The following is a 19,832-nucleotide window of genomic DNA, read 5'->3' on the forward strand; positions in this document are numbered from 1 at the left end:
CCCCCGCCCCCCACAACCAGTTTCTCTAACTCAGAGATGTCAAACTCATTTTCGTTTTGGGCCAAATCAAGGTCATGAATGCTCTTAAAGGGCCGGTTGCACCAGAATGTATTGATAAAACCCATTCACAAACTGTTGAAATATTAATGAAATCTTAAAAATGCATCCTGCATGTTTTAGTTCTCTCTCTGGTGGTAGTTACAACCTTTCCAGCATGTCAATGTTCCTCTTAGGCCTCTAATGAGCCATCATTTGATCCAGGTGCATTAAACCAGGGAGAGAACTAAAACATGCAGTTTTAGTTCTCTCCCTGGTCTTTGGACACCCCTGGTGTAGATTCTAGAGGGCTACACAAAAAGCGACGGCGGGCCAGATTTGGCCCACGGGCCTCGAGTTTGACACATGCGCTCTAACCGCTTAATTCAGTCCAGCGCCGTCCGTCTCCACAAGTCGTTGTGCGGGAGGTCGGGAACAGTCAGGAGCTCTTGTGCCGTCACAGGGAGTCACAGAGACGAGTGTGATGGACAGGCACTCTCACACTCACGTCTCCTTCCTGTGAGGAATAGTGCCAAGCACTCTGGCTGCTATCCACAATCACCCTGATCCAAAAAAAAAAAAAAAAAAAAACTCGTTGTGCTACCCTGTTTTTTTTTTTTTTTTCTAAATGAACCACTATTCATTTCATGTAAAATATGCATCATCCGCAGGCTTAAACAAAAAGGCCACAGTTTAATGACTTCGACTGACCTTTAGATTTTTTTTAAGGCCATTACAGCTCCTCCAGCAGATATTTCTGCACATGATCACCCTGCTCCCACCGCTGAACACTAATGAGACGTGTTACCTCCCGTCACATACAGCCCTCCTGCTGGTTTCTGTGCGGTCTCTTAATAGTTCAATTGCAGCATACATAGCCCCACATCTGCACAATTTGTCAGCTTTAAATACTAATGCAAAGTAATGACTAAATAATTAAATATGGTTGTATTTATACAATTAATATATTTAACAAGGAGCGTCTATATTATCTGCTGCTCCATTTGGCCTTTTCTGTTGGGTCCAGGAGCCCTTTAGTCATGTTGTTGCTGACACTCTTGTTGCTCATCGTCTCTCTTAGCCTTGTTCATGACATTCTTCTCACTCATTATTACACACACACACACTCATTCAATTCAGCAGGGACGTGCTAATCTGTGATTCTATGATTTCTTGTTTAACTCTATTTACAAGGAACAGTGTCTGGGGTTAGCAAACACTGCTGGCTGTGTGAGGCTCTCCGGGTGTCTGTGAGCTGCACAGAAACCATTAGTGTAATAAATAATGCCCCTTTTCTGCTTCTTTCACAGTCAGTTTTTCTTCTTTTCTATCTTTTTTTTTTTTTTCCGCCTCAATCATCAGCGTTTATTGGCCAGAAGCAGAAATCACAGACCGGCGCTGTACCGTCACCAGGAGCGGAAAGAGAAGAGAAAACATTCTACTCGTGAGAAATTAGGAATTTAATTTGAGTAAAGTGTAAGGATTATTTACATAGAAGTACAAGGGTAGTGCATATAACTGAAGCGACGGTTTCCAAATCTTACAACGCCAGGACAGAATGTTAAATTGAATTATTTCAAAGTTTATTTCAAGACATTATTTCAATTTCCACAATTGTAAAAGTTTGCAAACGGTTCTTTAACGTGGTGTTGTGTGTAATTGTTGAGAGTGGGACTGTGAGGCTTCTGGAAAATGCATCCAGTTCATAATTCACTCCCTGATACTTGGCTTGATTTATTTATTTCCCCATGATGTTGTTTTGCACTCCTCTGCCTCCATCTAACACAAATGTTGCGATTGAATACAAGTTATCCTGACTATGCCGGTGGCAAGGTTTGTTTATCTGTATATTGAAATTTGTAAAAGAAAGCCAGAGGTTTCTGACCCTGAAGAAGTCCACTAGCTGACAAAGAATGTTCCTCAATATTTCAAGTGTCGCCAGAGCCCTCATCTCACCACATGCTTCAAAAGAAATCACATAGATTCTATTTTAATTAGTCTCTGACATTCCTTTCGACTCTGTTATGTGCACCTGATACTTTTTAGCTTTAATCAGATTAATAACCAGCTTCAGCAAATTTTGTAATCACTTAACTGTGAGTGAAGTAAGGGAACATTTTCTGTTTTAGGAAAACTTCTCACTAGCTACATTTTAGTTTATTTCGAGTTTTTCATTGAATTAACAACGTCGTGGTTGCTGTTTTGTTGGATGCGACGTGTTGTAGGTTTGCTGGATCAAATACAGCTTAGAAAAAGCAATTCCTATGATGTAGTATCTTAAATATGGTTAGAAGTTCACACAGCCTCTACATCTTTCTTGGGATTTCAGCACTTGTTCTGTCCACCAGTCACTGCAGGACTTTCTGTTGTTGTGCTAAGAAACACTGAATCCTCAGGACAGAAACGCCAAACGCCACGTGATACTGTTCGACTAGACTAGGGTCATTTTCAGCGAAGGCGGCTCGGGTTTTGGCCGGCCCTTATTTGGCACGGTACTGCTAATTTTATTAGCGGTTATAAAAAATTATGTGAATGCCTGGATAGCTTTCAAGGCACAACGGCTAAAGCATTATGGTCAAAAGGAAATACATTTTCAGCTGATTTGGTTGTTGCTCTTTTAACTTTTTCTGGGGCAATTTCTAGGTTTAGATGAGCATGGGAACATCGATCGACTGGTAAATCGAGAGCTTCACCTTTTGGCTCGGCTCTCTCTTCTCCATGACAGAGCGGTGCATCGCCCACCTGTCCGTCTCACGCTTCATTTTTCCGTAACTCACGACCGGAACTCGGCGCGCACTTTATTCTCTCCCGTCTCAGACTGCATCTTGTCCTGGAGGTGCTGGTTGAAATCCCGATCTACTTCACACTCGGCCATCAACTGCTCCAGTGAAAACTGTAGATCACGTTCTGACGATGCCAGCAGAACCACATCATTTACAAAAAAAACAAGAGCTCTGACTCTGAGGTCACCAAAATAGATAGATCCTCTACACATCTTGGCTCCCACCTAGAAATTCTGTCCATGAAGGTTACGGACAGAATCGGTGACAAATGGCAATGAGTTCAACTTAGTGCGTGCAATGGCTAATCGATATTGCTATGCATAGATAAATTGATTGATTGTGTTTGATGCAATTCGTTGGGCAAAACTACCAATTTGCAGTCTTGACCTTGTTGACATTTTCGGCTCGACTTAGAACATCTAACGACAGACTACCACTCCTGTCATTCGTTTTGCAATGCAACCGTTTCTACCGAAATTTACTGCTCAAAATGCTAATAGTTTGTATCGTTCTTTCTGCCACCCAGATGCAGCGTCGATAGCAAAGTCTCTCGAGTGGCTTGGCTCAACCGCACCACCATTCTGTTCGCGGGGACGGAGAAGTGGTCTTTGGATCCTCGTGTCATCCTGATGGAAAACACCGCCATCACAGAGTACAGCATTCAGATCCAAAATGTCAACGTTCACGACGAGGGACCTTACGTCTGCTCCATCCTCACCAACAAGAAACCAAAATCCACAAAAGTGCATCTCATCGTTCAAGGTAAGTCGTCGGATCGCGCGGTGCTGCGGCAGCTTTGTCAGGGATCCGTTTCGGCTGCCAGATGTCAATCTCTTGTCCCCTTTGGGTGTTCGCCGTCAGGCTAAAAATCAAAGAGGAAAGCTTTGGAGGGTGTGATTAGATGATTTTTTTTTTAAAGAGTATCAGACCTGATGATGAAACTGACATTCATTCGCAATTTGATTTTAAATTTCCTGTCAATATTAATAGCGGGTGTTGTACAATAAAAAAATTTAAAAAAAGAGAAAATCTTTCATCTTGATGATGAAATCAGTTTAATCCATGCTTTCTACAGCCATTGAGCTCAGTAATCAAGGATTTTTATGAGAAGTCTAAACCCTGTGGCTACACCAGAAGACATTTAATGAAAGATCAAACATAATTACTACATTAGCTGGTAGAGATATCTGATGGAGAATCAAAATGAGAACGTGCAATATCAGTACTGAGCCGTCTGCAATCCTAAGCAGATAAAGATTCCCCTGTTTATGGTTCTGTAATCCGCAGAGAAAACAACTCGAGTAAAACGTGTTCAGTGGAACTCAATAAGACAATAAAATGATCTTATTAACTTAAGATTTTTTTTTCTCTCTCATTAAATTATAACCTTAATTACCACCGGCCAACATTAATTAACAACGTTATCTAAATATGTTGAAACAAATAACCCCGAAGCGTTGGGCCCCTGCTTTAATCAAATCAAATATTAGCCAATATTATGCATTCACAAAATGTCATTTTTCTATCTATCCATGTTCGCTAACCGTGAAAAGGCTTGGACAGTCTGCACCACTCCAGTCTCACAAACAGATCTGGAGATAACACAAATTAAAACCGAACCAAGTGCTAAATACGTACAAAGAAAATGTGCATTTTGACTATTCATTGGCGCATGTGAGAGTGTGTGAACGCCAACATCCTTATATTACAACGTAAACAAATATTTCTGCTAAAGTGCTCTGTGTGAAAGCACTAATGCTATAGCATGTTACTATACCACTATTGTTACATTAGCTAGTTAGACATTAGATGCTCACAGCAAATCCATGTTTTGATCACTCTACTTACTACTGGAGTTCACACAAACACATGCATAACTCAGCTGACAGTAAAAAAAAAAAAAAAGAAGAAGAAAAAGAAAAAGGCAAATGCTTTTTCCTGGTTCTTCAAAACAGAAAATTACAAACTGAAGAGGCTCTAAGGCTACAGATTATGGAACAAAAGAAAAAATTTTTTTTTTTTTTTTTTTTTTTTGCAGTGCTCATCCTTTCATTTTCTTTACCCCCTAATCCTTACAGGGCAGACGGTTTTGGTTCCTTTTTTGTGGGTTTTGGCTTATAGCCTCCTCAACATTCACACTCGAGTACAAATCTTGAGCTTTTCTTTGATTAAAAAAGTATTTTTGACCCTTCGAAATTTCTATTTGTCGACACTTGCAAACATACTTTTTTATTAAACCCAAATTGCCATAATTAACACACATAAAAGCAAACACACAGTGACGAAGTTCCAGGAATAATATTTCAACAATATTCTAAATTATTGGACGGCTCTATATCACAGTCCATCAATCCACACGGCAAAATGCAGATAGATTCAAAATAACTCAAACATCTCCTTGTTTGAGTTATTTAAAATAAATTTAAAGGTGCCTTTTAGTCTAACTAAAACACTAAAAGTCTTCACAGAGTGAACAAAGATGTCAAGATGTCAGTTGAGTCACAGATGAAACAAGAATCCCGCCTGCAAACTTCATACGATTATTTTTGTTCTCATATTGAAGTTTGAGAAAATGTCTGTCCTTTCTGTCATGATGCTCTTTCAGCTTGGAAACATTTATCTAAGAACACAAGCGCTGTTGCTTAAAATGTTGCCAATCTTTTATTTTTGCAGCAAATTTGGAAAATGCCACTTTCTTCTAATTTAGGGTCCTTCTGCAGAGGAGGTAGCAACTAGCAAACTGCTCTGTAAATGAAAGTAAAACCGTGGCGCTGGTGCTGGAGCCGTAATGTCTGAGTGATACTGTGACAGGCTGACGTTACATGGGAGATGAAAGCCCCCTGTTGCTGTATTACATGGCTGACATCTAGAGGCCTTATGATTATTGGGGAAACACAGTGTTTTCAATTCCACAACGTGTCAATATGGAAATGTGGATACTGTTAAAAACAACACACACACAGTGTTGGAACCAAAAATGTGTGATTTGAGGGCTGGATTCAGACCTCATGCTGCCTATTGAGGGCCACTGCTCTACAAATAATCACCTTCTCTATAAGCCGTCTATTTGTCAGAGAACGGACCAAGAATCGATCCTTGATGCAGTTCCACTCCTACAGCACACCTCACTGCTGTCTCACGGCTCTTGTACATACCCTGGGCCACTGCCTCTCCAGACCTCCTTCTGCTGTACCACTTCTTTCATACACTTTCTCTAAATCTACAAAGGAAAAATCCAGTTCCCTCTGGCCATCTGTACTTCTCCATCAGCATCACACAAACAAAATTTGCCTCTGAGTAGTCTTTCTTGGCATGAAACCATAAGGCTCACTTCTGACTTAAGCCTATCTTGTACTGCTCTTTTTTCCACAGCGTCATGGTATGACTCATTAGTTTTGCTTTGTCTGGGGTTGGCGCAGTTCTTCTTGTTCTTAAAATTTGGCACTAAAACGCTTCTCAGGCGTCTTTTCACTCTTCAAGACCTCGTTGAACAACCCAGTAAAAACCTCTGCTGCCTAAAACATTCCCACGGGTTTATTGTCTGGACCAAGTGCCTTTCCTTCGCTTCATCCTAATTAATCTCGGCTACATCCTGATCCTCAGCAGCCACCTATTCTACTCTGCACTCTCTCTCAGTTCCCTCATTCATCAGCTCTTCAAAGTACTCCTTCCATCTTTCCGTCATTAACTTGGGACTTGTCAGTACATTTCCCTCCCTGTCCTTAATCACCCTTACTGGATGAACACCCTTTCCATCTCCATCTCTCTGCCTCGCCAACCTGTACTAATCATTCTCTCCCTCCTTCCTGTCCAACCTGGTATGCAGGTCATCATACACCCTTTGTTTGGCCTTTGTCACCGCTTCCTTCACCAGCCGCCGTATCATTTGCTCCCAGATGACAGAACAAATACCCTCCTGCATGTCTCCCTTATCACATTATCTGTAACCATTCACTCATCTGGGAGTCCCCACCAAGAGCCTGTCTCCAGTGATCCCTGAAAATCCTTCAACATTTTCAGTTTTTACGCCACATGCCCATCCTGAATCAACCCTCTGCTTGTAACCCCTTACGCTTGCATTATTTAGGCAAAAGAGAACACCACAAAATAATTCTTGATTAGTAGATTATTTATGTACGTCCTTTGTGCTGAGAAGAGTTGTCAGGACCTCACAAGAGCTTTTTGTTTATCCTCAGGAGATTAACTAAAATAAACTGAAAGTCTGTGTCCGACTCACCTGAGTTCAACAATGTGCTTGCTGGTTATCCACAACTTACTTTCTTTAAACATATGACTTTCCAAACTACAGAAAAGGAAGCTTATCATAGCAGTTAACCATATTACACTGTTATTATTATAATTATTTCAACAAGTTAGGTTTATTAGAACAGGACTTAATATATCTTCAGAGATTCTTCAAAATCGGTGCATAAAAGGCACACAGTCAGAGGCAGCAGATGATTTTTGTTTTCAGGTTTGGGGTCGCCTTCCACTCTGCCTCTTGGCGCTTGTGGTGGTCTGCTGTTGGGTCCGCACTCACATTTGAGCTTATCTTTGTTTTTGCACTTCAGCACTTCCATATGCACTCATACAACACATCCAAGCATTTGCATTACGCCACCAAAACTGACTTTCACAATGTAGTTTTTGTTAAGAAATGTTTATTTTCTGGTCTCCTGTTTTGGTCATGACCTTGAGCCGATCGTAACAGTGTCGATCTGCAGTGTCAACAAAAAAGTGTAAGATCCAGAAAAAACAGTACAGTAGATGTTCAAGAGTCAAACGAAATCCAGTAGTCACTAGAAACATTGAGTGAAGCTGTCTAAACGGCTCATGTATTTTTATTTTTCCAACAAAATAACTGAGCTGTTCTGCCAATATTTTTTAATGTGTGAAATAGAAGGGATATTAAAGATAGGCCTGTAGTCTTTAAGCTGTGATAGATCCAAATTGCATCAGTATGCTTGAACAAACTTGGGACCATGTCTATTAAAAAAAGTATTGCAGATTTCTAAAATACCAGGGCCAAATGCAGGAAAAACGGTTCTATTCAATGCCACTGGGAAAATGGAGAGCCGTCAGTTCTGTGGTTGTTAGAGACAAATGTAGCTACAGTTACAACTCTACTACCTAATAATTCAGGATAGTTAGTATTCATTCATTCTGACTAAGAACGTTGTTCTTAGTGAACCAACCACAAAGGACCAAGATCAAGACGCTGGCATTAATCAGACCAAATCAATTAATAAATGTTCTCCCCAATGGCGTGACTGAAGATGATGTGTTTTGTAGTATTTTTCTATCAGAACTTAAAAATGCAGTTTTTAAAACGACAAAATATAAAAAGCTAAATTTTATCATTCTTACTTATGCATCAAGACATCATCGGTCATTAGATCTAATCAAAAAAACGACATCAATTCGGAGCTTTCAGTTTAGTTTGCTTGCTTACTTTTATTTATGACATCACAAAACCTTGAGTACATGACAACTCTTCGGAAGCACATCCTATTCCATAAAACACAAATCTCAAGTGCTGCTCAGAACTACAGTTTCCTTTAAATAATTTTGTATTCTGGGTCTAACATTCAAGTTAGAATGTCGACACATGCAACTCACTTGCCATTCCTCTCACTGCTCACAGCGACACGTTACAGTAGATTAATGATCAAGTGTTCATGGAAGTCCTGATTCTGATCAGCAGGAAATTAGATTGCTTTCTGCGATACAACGCAACATTGGATAAAAGCAGGATTAACTTTTTTTTTTTTCCAATTTAAGCAAACATATGTTCTCAGCATTGAATGGATGTGCACAGTAACTGTCATCAGTAGGTTCCACTCGGGTTCTTGATCTGCTGTGATGAGCTATAGAGCTAGGCAGAAAAGAAAACCGACTCAAAGCATTTCCTTTGTAGTTCTGGTTGAACGGGCGCGCAGGTGGTGCGCGCCCGTTCAACAGTTTCATTTCTAGGATTGTTGAGAATTTAGTTTCATTCGTCTTTCCATCATATTTGATCAGGTTCACTGTCTTCTGAAACAAAGGACCTGCTGCCACGTCCATGTTTCACCCTCAACATCGTTTCTTCAGGGTAATGTTCACTGTTAACACAAAACAGTTTTAAAGTGTAATTCTGGTCTCATCCAAACGTCATCCATGAACTTTAAACAGAACTTTGTATTTCTACCCCTTTAAAACTTGATGTATACAGTATATATTCATTGACCAGAGCCAAAATGGAGGCACTAATCAAAGGTTAAATCTCCATCAAAACGCTTGGATTGCTTATGTACCATTCATACAATGAACCCATTTAATCTTTAAAACAAATCAGTGAAAAAAAATGTGTTATGAAATACAACTTACATGTGAGGCTTTACACGTGAGGAAAAAAATAGCCAAGACCAATTTACTGGATCATCAAGAAAGCCATGATGAGAAGTTCAGCTGAAGCAAGGAAAACTTCAGGATATTCAATATTGCACAATTAGATCGGCACACAGCAAATGGGCGAGAGAGCATCCACATGGAACCTTAAGTAAATAGCATTCCGCAATTATTTGAAAAGTCAATGTTTGAAGAAGGAAAAAGGGATCGTGATCACGACTTCTGTGTGGTCCAGATGTAGAGCGTTCTGATAAAGGGTGTGACTGCAATAGTTAGGAATAAAACCTGGATGTTTACATCCACAAAGTGATTGAAAGTACCTTTCCGAAGTTACAAAGAAGGGTCAATAGTTTAAATATCGACTCTCAAGAGAAATTTCATGTATTCGCTCATGAAACTCCTTGGGAATGTATACTGCTCAAAAAAATAAAGGGAACATTTCACTTTAATTTTGTGTGTGGCTCCAAATCCAGGCCTCCATTGGTTAATAAATTTGATTTCCATTGATGATTTTTGTGTGATTTTGTTGTCAGCACATTCAACTTTGTACAGAACAAAGTATTCAATGAGAATATTTCATTCATTCAGATCTAGGATGTGTTATTTGAGTGTTCCCTTTATTTTTTTGAGCAGTGTACATTGTGGTAATTGGTCTTATATGTCATTATGACCTGAGCAAAAAATGTGAATCCCTCAAAATACAACTTTGATTAAATGCCAAAATGTTTGACCATAATTTTAGCCTGCTGCAGTTTAAGGGTAAAAGAAGGCAACAAAAGTCTGACAAATCCTAAATTATAGAGTTTGAATACCACACACACACACACACACACATATATATATATATGTATATACTTTTTTTCCAAGATGTACATGTGTAAGCACAGTCTTACACTACCTGTTCTATGGAACATCACAGGAAGCAGGGTCTAGAATATAAGTTGCAAAAGCTGCACTGCGCATCTTACTGTAGTCTTGCATCAGCATTTGTCTCATATTTGCTATTCTACTGCTGCCTGCAACAAATTACAGTACAAGAACAATCAATTGACCATGGAAGACCTGAGTTTGATCTGGGAAAAGGCACATGGCTTCTTTTAGATCCTGTCTGAGAAACGCATAAAAGCAGGTTTAGCGTTTTTCACTGGGAGAAAACAAAACTCCTTCTGAGTGAAAAGGGTTTTATTCTGTTTAATCAATTTCACTGCATGGACGGTACATATCGTCTCAGCTTGCTTGTCTGAAATCTGTCTGTCCTTTAAAGGGTAAAGCTGTACTTCTGCATGTGGTTAAAACATTTTCACTCAGATATTTACTAATGGCTTGCCACATTTGACCCCTTAAAATCTGAGAACCCCTTCAAATGTGAGGAGTGGGCTAAACTTCCCTCAGACTGATGATGTCAAAGGTGGTACACGTCTGTTAGGACCATCTTTATTGGAATAGGACTAGATATTACGAGGTACGGTCTCTCGTCTGATTTCCCTCAGTCTTCGATGGAACACTCATTTCCATGAATGTATCATAAATTAAAGAAGTAAAATAAGGTCTTTCTCGTACTTACTTGTAATTAAATGACCTTTTCATGAGTAGAAAAATAAGATTGTGTCAAAATTCATTTAAAAAGCATTTCGTATTAAGTATCAAATGAACAGTGTTTGCTATTCAGTCCTCCTTTCTCCTCGTTCCCATTTTTTCTTCTGTTAACTTGCGTGTGTCAGCTCGTACAAAGACACTCCAAATCACATTCGTAAACATAATGGTAGTGCTCATGCAAGCTTGCTGTTTGCGAAATCAATGTCATATTTGCTCTGTTTATGAAGGTGGAGGGACAGCAGTCCGGTGAAAGGACAGAGAAGCGAGGACCCATGCTGGCGCTCTTTTATGCTCATGTGGGGTCATTTTACACGCGCTGCTCTTCATCACGATGAAACAAGAATGCTCATACGCAGCTCAACTCGCTCGGTAAACCGGGGGAAAGTGCCGCTGTTGTTTTTGTGAGGAAACGGCAGAGATTATGCTGTGTCCCGGTGTTACCAATAAAGTAGTAAATGGTATACTGATATCTTTTTGGCAAAGACGGATCAGTAAATCCTTTGGGGTTATTAGTGGGACCTTTCGATCCCGTGGCTGCTCAGCTCTCTGGAATCTCTAAAGTGGAGGTTTGTGCTGAGTGTGTCGAGGAGAGACTGTAAAGACGACATTAATCAGCCCAATGACCTTGTCAGCTAATATCCCCCAGCTGTGTGGGACGTCTGCTTCCATTACAACTCTACAGAAGAAAACACACCAGTAGTAAGAATAATATCTTCCAGCTCTTTGTAATATATACCATAGTGGCTAAGTCCAAAAAAGAAAAAAAAACAAAAAAACACAAAGGAAGTGAAACGGCATCAAGACATTTTTTCCTTATAATCCCAAATAAAACTACTTTAGTTCTGTGCGGGTTACGTTTCTCTGTGTGACTTTGGCTGAACCATATAATCGCTGTCTCTCTGAATATGTAAATTCTGTGTTGCTGGACAGGAAAGTCATTTTGCAGTGTGGATTATATCCCAGTTACTGAATTTTATAAATTTTAAAATGATAGTTTTCCTGTTTCGCTTCAAGTTTTCTGAAGCATCTGCACGACAATAATGAATCGGGCATATCGGAAACATCAGTCCAACTAAAATACAGACAACGGGAGAAAACCTCCCAATGACAACTGAGAACAGACGTGAAAGACTCAGTTGAGATCTTGTAGTAAAGGTGGTATTCTTTGAAAGGTGAATTATACATCTCTTCAATTTGATTGGTGCCCTGTTTGCAGCTGACTTGTTAACTTGGTCTTTATTCTGCAGAAGCAGTAAGTGTCAGCCGCTGCGTTTGAGTTATAACTCGGTCCTGTGTCATCTCTTGTTGTTTTAACTGAGTCTGTGTTTAACTTGAAGCCTAAAGATTTTGTATTGCAGCAAACCACATTTTACTAGACGCCACATCACTGACACAATTTTACTTATTTTAGTTTTACAGCTGACAACAATACAATACTTACAATCTCTCTAACTTGAAGTACACCAAACAACTTCCTGTTTGTTGCCGAGTGTGTCTTTCCTAGCGTCACGTCTCACCGATCCTCTGTTAGGGATTCTCCTAATAGGTTGTTCTTTGGCCCCTGAACAATGCTAATTGTTTCTACAGGAGTCTGCAGTGACTTTATGCTCTTGCTAAAACGTACACCCGCTCCCTGAGGGCCTCTGTGCTTTAAATATGTAACATTAACCGAGTTACCAGGGCCATATCCTTTAGGTGCCGTTTTATTTTGTCTTATTTCTACAAATTAGAGCTGATGACAAGATTAGAGACCTTGAACCTTGCCTCCGTTGTTGTCTACCTATCCAGTGTCAGCTGGCGCAGATTCAAGAACGAAACCCAGACTCCTCTCATTAGAGGCATTCCACAACTCTGACCAGTCACAAGCTGCTTCAGTGCTGCGTAGCGCCTGCAGTGAGGTCCGTTCTGTCAGAAAGTGACCTACCAGTGGGAGATGGCCAGAAAACCTCTAATGGAAAGTGTTCAGAAGGCAGAGATGTCTGAACTACTTCAGCTGTCATCTTTCGATGAGGAGGAGCAGCATCTCTACTCTGACCTGCCCCCAGGCCTTCAGCTGCTTCGTATAGGCGTCTCTTTAGATGTTTGTCTGAAGGATGTCGTTATTTTGGTCCTGATCCAAATCTCCTGGCCGTAGTTGAGGGAGCGCTAAATTGTATGCTTTCTGTCAGACTGGACATGCAAGGATGTGTGCAGCTCTCCATACAGGAAAAAAACAAAAACTATTTACCCAAAACTTACAATGCTAATTGAGTTTCTGCAGCAAGGCTGGAAACTGAAAGACACCTGTCTTTATAGGAAGATTTGGTAGATTCTAGGGAATTACCTTAATTAGATGTCTGAGAAGGCAGCAGAAAACATCCTATGTGTTTATGCTACATTATGATCATAACGTTTACACAGAAGTGTGGGTGTTCAGATTTGCAGCCATTCAGTCACAATGAAGCTGTTTAGCCTTGGACATTAAAATATTAAAAATGTTTTTTTTTTGTTTTTTTTATGTTTGGATTATTGGTTCAGTGTGGAACTAAAATACATGTGCATGTGAAAGACTATGGACAACCAAATTGAATGTAGAAATATCTTAATGCACGTCGTAGCCTATTGATTTATTTCACCATTCAAGTCAGTCTCTGCATTTCAGGAGGAAAAGCTACTATTTCACTTTGAATAGTGGTTATTTTTACATTCAGAAGCTTGAGTTACATGAAGGATCGTGTGTTTGACCTTTTATGCGATGTAACACAAGTAAACAAATCGTTAGTGATCCCGAGGCTGTCCCCAGGAGCAAACCTGATACTCTGTGGACATGCAACAAAGTTCTTCTAAAATCGGCCTCGGCTTGACGAGTGTGTGATGCCGCTCTTCACCTGAAAAAGTGTATTTGGGCCGAAGTTCATATAATGGTCCTATTTGCATTAATCTCGCTTAATTCTTTTCGGCTTAGTGATGACAACTTACCTTTTTGCGTTGAATGAACTTAAATGTTACACATGTTTGACTTCAAGGAACTTTCAGTGCATCCGTTTTTTGACCAATTTTAAGGTATAAGGATGTACATCTTTGCTGGTCAGCAGCATTCGGTTGTGCTGACACAACGTCAAGATGGAAAGACATCAGCAATGAGATTAGACAAGCAGCCGATCGTATTAGATCAGTTATCAGGCTATTATTAAAACAACTGGAAACCATCATTTTACTGTTAGAAATAATATCAAGTGGGGAAAAAAAAAAATTCAACTGATTCAGCTTGAAATCGTTCCAACAAATTCGGTGAAAGATGAATTTGTGGTTTAGTGATGTTGAAAGAAAACGTCCAACAAAAGGAAACCGTAGGCTTCACAAAACGGGTGAATTGTGGAAACTGTTTAGCATTATTTGTTGCAAGAGTCTATATTTAAAATCAGGAAGACTTTTTTCAGATTAACTGTTTTGTTTCTTAGAAGTTGCTGACTTTACAGCATCAGAAACTTTAATCCTTTATTCATAGAAAGTTAGCAATTTTGCTAGCAGACGCTATTCAATTTTTTCTTGTAAATGTGTGAAATTACTCTTGAGATTTTTGAGATTTTTTGGGGTGGAAAACTCCTCTCTAGCCACATTTTGTTTTCTTTGATCTACAAAACCTTTTTTGAATGATGATACCAAGTAGATCCCAACTTAAATTTTCAGACAGCAACAATTGGAGTCTTCTGCCACCGGTCCCAATCATAGCAATTGATATAACATTTTTCCTCCGTTTTAATCACACCTGATGGTGATCTCCAGGAGTTTATGCACTAAACTACTGTCACCCTACTGGCTAATTTGCTGAAACTGCATGACTAAGCAGGAGTTCAGGTGTTTCTAATTGAGCATTCGGTGAAGGGCAGACGAAAACCCCATTTTCCTCAAACAAACTGATCAAACCGTATTTCCCGTATTTCTCTGTGGCGTACACAATTACTGCCCGTAACAGGCCGACATCGATTTCCCAGCAACATCGTCGCTAACGTTACAAATGTTGTGCAAGACTGATCTCTTCAAGCAACCTTCACTTTTACCCTCGGGAAACAGATCCGGACAAAAGAGCATAAACTCACATGTTTTATGTTCGTCCGATTGAAACTCAGATGCCCAAAATCCTTTGCAGTTCCACTCTCTAAAACGCCTGAATGTCGATCAGTGGTTTTCCCAGTGCTGCTCTGTTAGAGCCCATGTGCGCCAACTTGCCCGTTGAACCAGAACCGACTGCTTCCCAATTCATTGTTGTTGTTTTGTTTTTGCCGGTTTCCCGAACAGCCTCAGTGAGCTTCATCAGCTCACACTAAGAGATACAGAGTTCTAGTGTCTGGGATGAAAATCATGTCAGCTAAATAAGATAATTTAACCGTCTTCCGTTTTTACATGTTGGTGAAAGCTCCTCGCTGTGGTCTGACACGCTGCTGGTTGGAAAGGCAACGCGTTTGAAATGTTTGCATTCAGAGCAGTTTATGAAAAGCAGGCTTTGAGGATTTCTTGGTTCTCTCTTTCTCTCTCGCCTTAATTTTTACTCTCTTTCTTTCACACACACACACGCACACACACTGTTTTGTACGGATGGAAACCCCTAGGCCATGTTCCCGGGTTTAGCTTTGCTCTGAAGGGTGAAGCTAAACTCTTCGTACCTTTGCTCTCCTAATAAAAGACAATAGTGGAGCTTAACATTCAACACCACCTCAGCGCTGCAGGTTTTGCTGTGGAATGAAAACGTCAGTGAAAAATGCAGCACAGAAGGACGTGAACCACATAGATGCTCGAGAAATTTGCCAACTAGTGACCAAACGAAACAAGGTAACTTCCACGAGGCACGAGTCGCTCCTCCCACTGCTCACGTATTTAATTAAATCTATAGGACGAGGATGTTGAGTATCTTTCATTCTCTTAAAATTTGGTCTTTGGATTCACAACTGTAGGACAAGAGTGGTGAACTCATCTCTGTCCTGAAAGGAGACTGAAGAATAAAACAGCTGGATGAAAAACTCACTGACATCGATTCTGTTGACGCTTCAGGGAGGTGATAATTTGATATGACAAAGAAGTAAGCATCAATTCAGGATTTAATTCATGTTAGAGCAAGAGCAGAGGCTTTGATATCCTGGGAGGCCAAAGGTCCAGCCTCAGTCTAAGATACTCCTCTGAATGCTTTTGTATCTTTTTTTTTTCATGTTCTTACATTTTGATGTTTCCTTTTAATGTTTGTTTCAAACTCAGAATTGTCAAACTTTTTGTTGTTGCTGCTGTTAGAAAGATGGGACAAGCTGAGTGAATACAAACTGCATTCTTGGGTAACAGTTTATTTGAAGGGGGGTGAATAAGACTGTCATGACACTGTCATAAACATGTCATAACACCTGTCATAAACATGAACAAGCCTTCATGAATATTTATGACTGTTGTCATAAAGAGTCATTCAGTAAATTATGACACTTTTAATACAAAGTTGACATTATTCAAAATGTCTTTGTTATGACAACTTGACATTAACCAAGAAATCATTACTGATATAAATTTGTTATAAAAGTATTACTGATTGCACTTTAAAAATGAGGTAACTTTATGTTATTAAAGGTAAAGTTTAAACAGTAATGATTTCCTGGTTAATGTCAAGTTGTCATATCAAAGACATTTTGAATAATGTCAACTTTGCATTAAAAGTGTCATAATTTACCGAATGACGCTTTATGACAACAGTCATAAATATTCATGAAGACTTATTCATGTTCATGACAGGTGTTATGTCATGTTTATGACAGTGTCATGACAGTCTTATTCAACCCCCTTCAAATAAAGTGTTATCCGTTCTTGAAATGATGATAGATTTATTAAGTGGTAATAGAATTCCAAACGGGAATTTAACCCCATGCGAAAAGAAACGCTCCTCCTCATTAAATGATTTACTCTGGTTAACCACGTCCCTTTGGAGATTTGGAGTCCATCTCAATAAATCACATTAACAGAATCTCTTTGACAACAAACCCCGACTGTGACCGACTCACCTGGTTCAAGGTGACTGAGGGTTAAGAACGTTTTCCCCCACGAAACACGTTTAAACTGAGTTTAAAAGTTTGTTCTCCGATGCTCCACTAAACATCCCTTTATCAACTAAGGACGAGACATTGTCTTTTCTAAATGACTTATGTTTTTAAAGGAAGAAAAAAAAAACACTGTTGTCAATAATGAGACTGATGTTTTTGTAGGCAGAAGCAGTAGTAGTAGTAGTAGTGCTTTCAGGGAAATAATGTTATGAACCACTTTGTGAAAGGATCCTCTTCCAGCCACCGCCGTGTTTGCTTTGCTTTCACTTGGGAGGGAACATGTGCTGCCTTAGATAAATAACACTCCAGCACTGAGTCCCTTTGCCTCTGACTCTGTGGCATACACAATTACTGCCTGTGACAGGCTGACATCGATTTTTTTTCTTTTTCTAATAAGAATTCCTCGGAATAAACTTAAAAAGGCTCAGACACCATAAATAGTGCACGTACAGTATGTGCCATTGCTATAGAAATACTTTCTCTGTTGTTTACGTGGATTGGGATAAGTGCAAGCAGATACTGAACAATACAACATCCACAGCTAGTTTGAAATGGACACTTACCAACATAGAACGGTTCCGAAAATTGTAAAGCACAGCAAGAAACATAGCATATGTTCTAAAATGATCTTTAAACAGAATGCAATGAAACAAGAACCATCATGGGCTTCCATCACTAAAAGATTGGTCTTTAAGAAACTCTGAAAATGTGCCAGTCTGACCTCCCAAGCATTTAAAAATTAAGCACATGTTCAAGAATGTAACAATGTCGTCAAACTTCCTCATTTTCCATTTTTTCAGAGCATGGCAATGATCTAAAAGGATTCTTGTCCAAAATTTGACTTGCATTGGTCACATATTTTTCGAGGCCTGATGGCCGTTGATGTCGTTTGAAACCAAGAGGACACGCAGCAAATTTAATGGCAGGTTTGTCTGTTTGTCAGGGATAAATTAGAGTTTTCTTTCAGTTAAAAGTACATCCTTATTGTCCATATTTTTGTGTGAACTCGCTATCATTTCATTTTTCCCTTTGTTTCGACTCACCATCTAACTGAGGTGTTTGGAGGCACTTAAATGCTTTTAAAGGTTCGTCTCCTAGCAATGATTGCACCAGCGGGTAGAACCAAATAGAAAACAGAGGCTTTCGTTTTCTTTTACAGTTGTATATATTTATTCTATCTGAGCAGTCTTTGGCGCTACTGCGTGTGGAAAATTGTATTTTGAAGGGATTTAGCGGTGTAGAGAGTTTGTAAAGAGGATTATTTTCTTTTCTATAGCTTATTAAGATTACATTGTTAGGTTTAGCCTGCATGCTAATGGTCCAGGCTGTTAAGAATCAGGAGTGTTTTCATTTCTGGATAAACCCAGTTGAATTTATTTAATTTTTTTTTTTTTCCCTTTTTGGGTGTTAAGATGTAAAGAAGTCAACAAATTCTGCTTTTTGCTTGTTTGAGTTTTCTGGAAAATGACAGAAGGATAAAGTAAAAAAAAAAAAAATCACCTCACTGTTAACATTGTAGACATTGTGCATTACTCCACATTGGCCTGCCTTACATTCTGCACATGTAACATTGCATGTTCCCAAAACATGCTGACTTCACTGATCAGCCTTACATTTTTTTTTATCAAGTCATCCATAACCTTTCGTTCGCCCTGCTTAGTTCAAGATTCATTTTTTTCTCAAAAGAGCTGAAATCTCCACGGGAAAACTACGCAGTTCAGGAAAAACAAACAAAACAAAACAAAAAAAAAATAATAAAATAAAATGCTGGAGAAGTCTGCTGCTGTTGGCAAGAAGGCGCAGTTGGTCAGATGTGCTGGCCAGAGGCGACTCAGCGGAGTCGACTGCACCCAGGCCATTCTTTTGTATTGCTGTCTTATTTAAATGTGCACTTAGATGGAAGCTACTGCACCAAAATGTACACACAACAAAATCTGGTGTTTATCTTTTGCAAATAGTTGCACAGAGTCAAAATAGACAGAGGCAGCACTGCTACATGGAGCTCTACCGTCAGGCAATCCTCTGCAGCACCGTTAAGAGTGAGGTACGTCAGTAAAAAAGCACAAGATGACTTTATTTGGCTCAGCTCTGAAGGCGAGGCTGCAACAGTGCAACGCATACAACTGGAAACTCAGCGGCGTCTGGAAATAAGACTCGGGTTAACACTGCAGGAGCGATTGAGACTTGTGGGTGTGTTGGAATCTGCAATCGCTACGAACCCGGCTGCAAACCGACTGCACCTTAACGAAGCAGACGAGCTGACAAAAAACGCACGGCGAATGGAAAACGGAGGGGAAGGAAGAGCCGCGGGAGCAGCTACGCGACACGCCGTCACATGTTTTCTCTTTAATCTCAGCCGTGCACATTTAGCAGCAGGACGATCTGAGAAGGAAAAGCATTGCAGAGGAATGCAGCGACACAAACTTTTGTTGGCTTTTGCACACTGGCAGCACAAACATGCAGCGTCACATTTCTACAGGCCCTCTTGTCTCAGTCACAGCAGCCCGAGTAGCAGGGGAGCTGTGAGTTTTATCGCCAGGCCACCGGCGTCTCAAAGCAGAAGGACACAGATGCTTGCTCATTCATTCTCTGCTGGAGGTGCTGCTGTTTTAAACTGCCACAGCTCACTTTTTTTTCCCCCCCACTCAGAGACTCACTGACATCACGCGCTGCATTTCATCCCTAATTAATCTTTAGTATCTTACAATTAGACGTATTAATGCAAAGCTTCTGTGTTTTCCTTCTGTCTCTCTTTCGCTAGTTGCTGAGCTAAACCTAAAGGAAATATCATGATATGAAATGCAAATGAGAGCCGGGCTTGGAAGAAATGACACATTCCTCTCAGATCCACCAGAATTATTTACCTTAGCGACATACACATTTTGAATTAATCAGAATTTATTTCTTCCATTTTTTTTTTTTTTTTTTTTTTTTTAAACAAAACTATTCTTTTTTTTTGTTTGGAGAATGAGATGAG

General features: G+C 39.8%; 1 protein-coding gene across 1 annotated transcript in view; it reads left to right on the top strand.

The window, feature by feature from the left end:
- Positions 1–402: 402 nt before the first annotated feature.
- The window catches only part of opcml (opioid binding protein/cell adhesion molecule-like), an 85,764-nt gene continuing 66,334 nt past the window's right edge, over positions 403–19,832 (top strand). The window contains exons 1-3 of the mRNA XM_015040362.1: positions 403–439; positions 2,138–2,141; positions 3,346–3,581. Of these exons, the coding sequence (XP_014895848.1) occupies positions 403–439; positions 2,138–2,141; positions 3,346–3,581 (277 nt within the window). The remainder of the gene's footprint in view (positions 440–2,137; positions 2,142–3,345; positions 3,582–19,832) is intronic.

This window comes from Poecilia latipinna, unplaced genomic scaffold (assembly GCF_001443285.1).
Source record: "Poecilia latipinna isolate Pla-1442-1.1 unplaced genomic scaffold, P_latipinna-1.0 Scaffold506, whole genome shotgun sequence".
Lineage (NCBI taxonomy): Eukaryota > Metazoa > Chordata > Actinopteri > Cyprinodontiformes > Poeciliidae > Poecilia > Poecilia latipinna.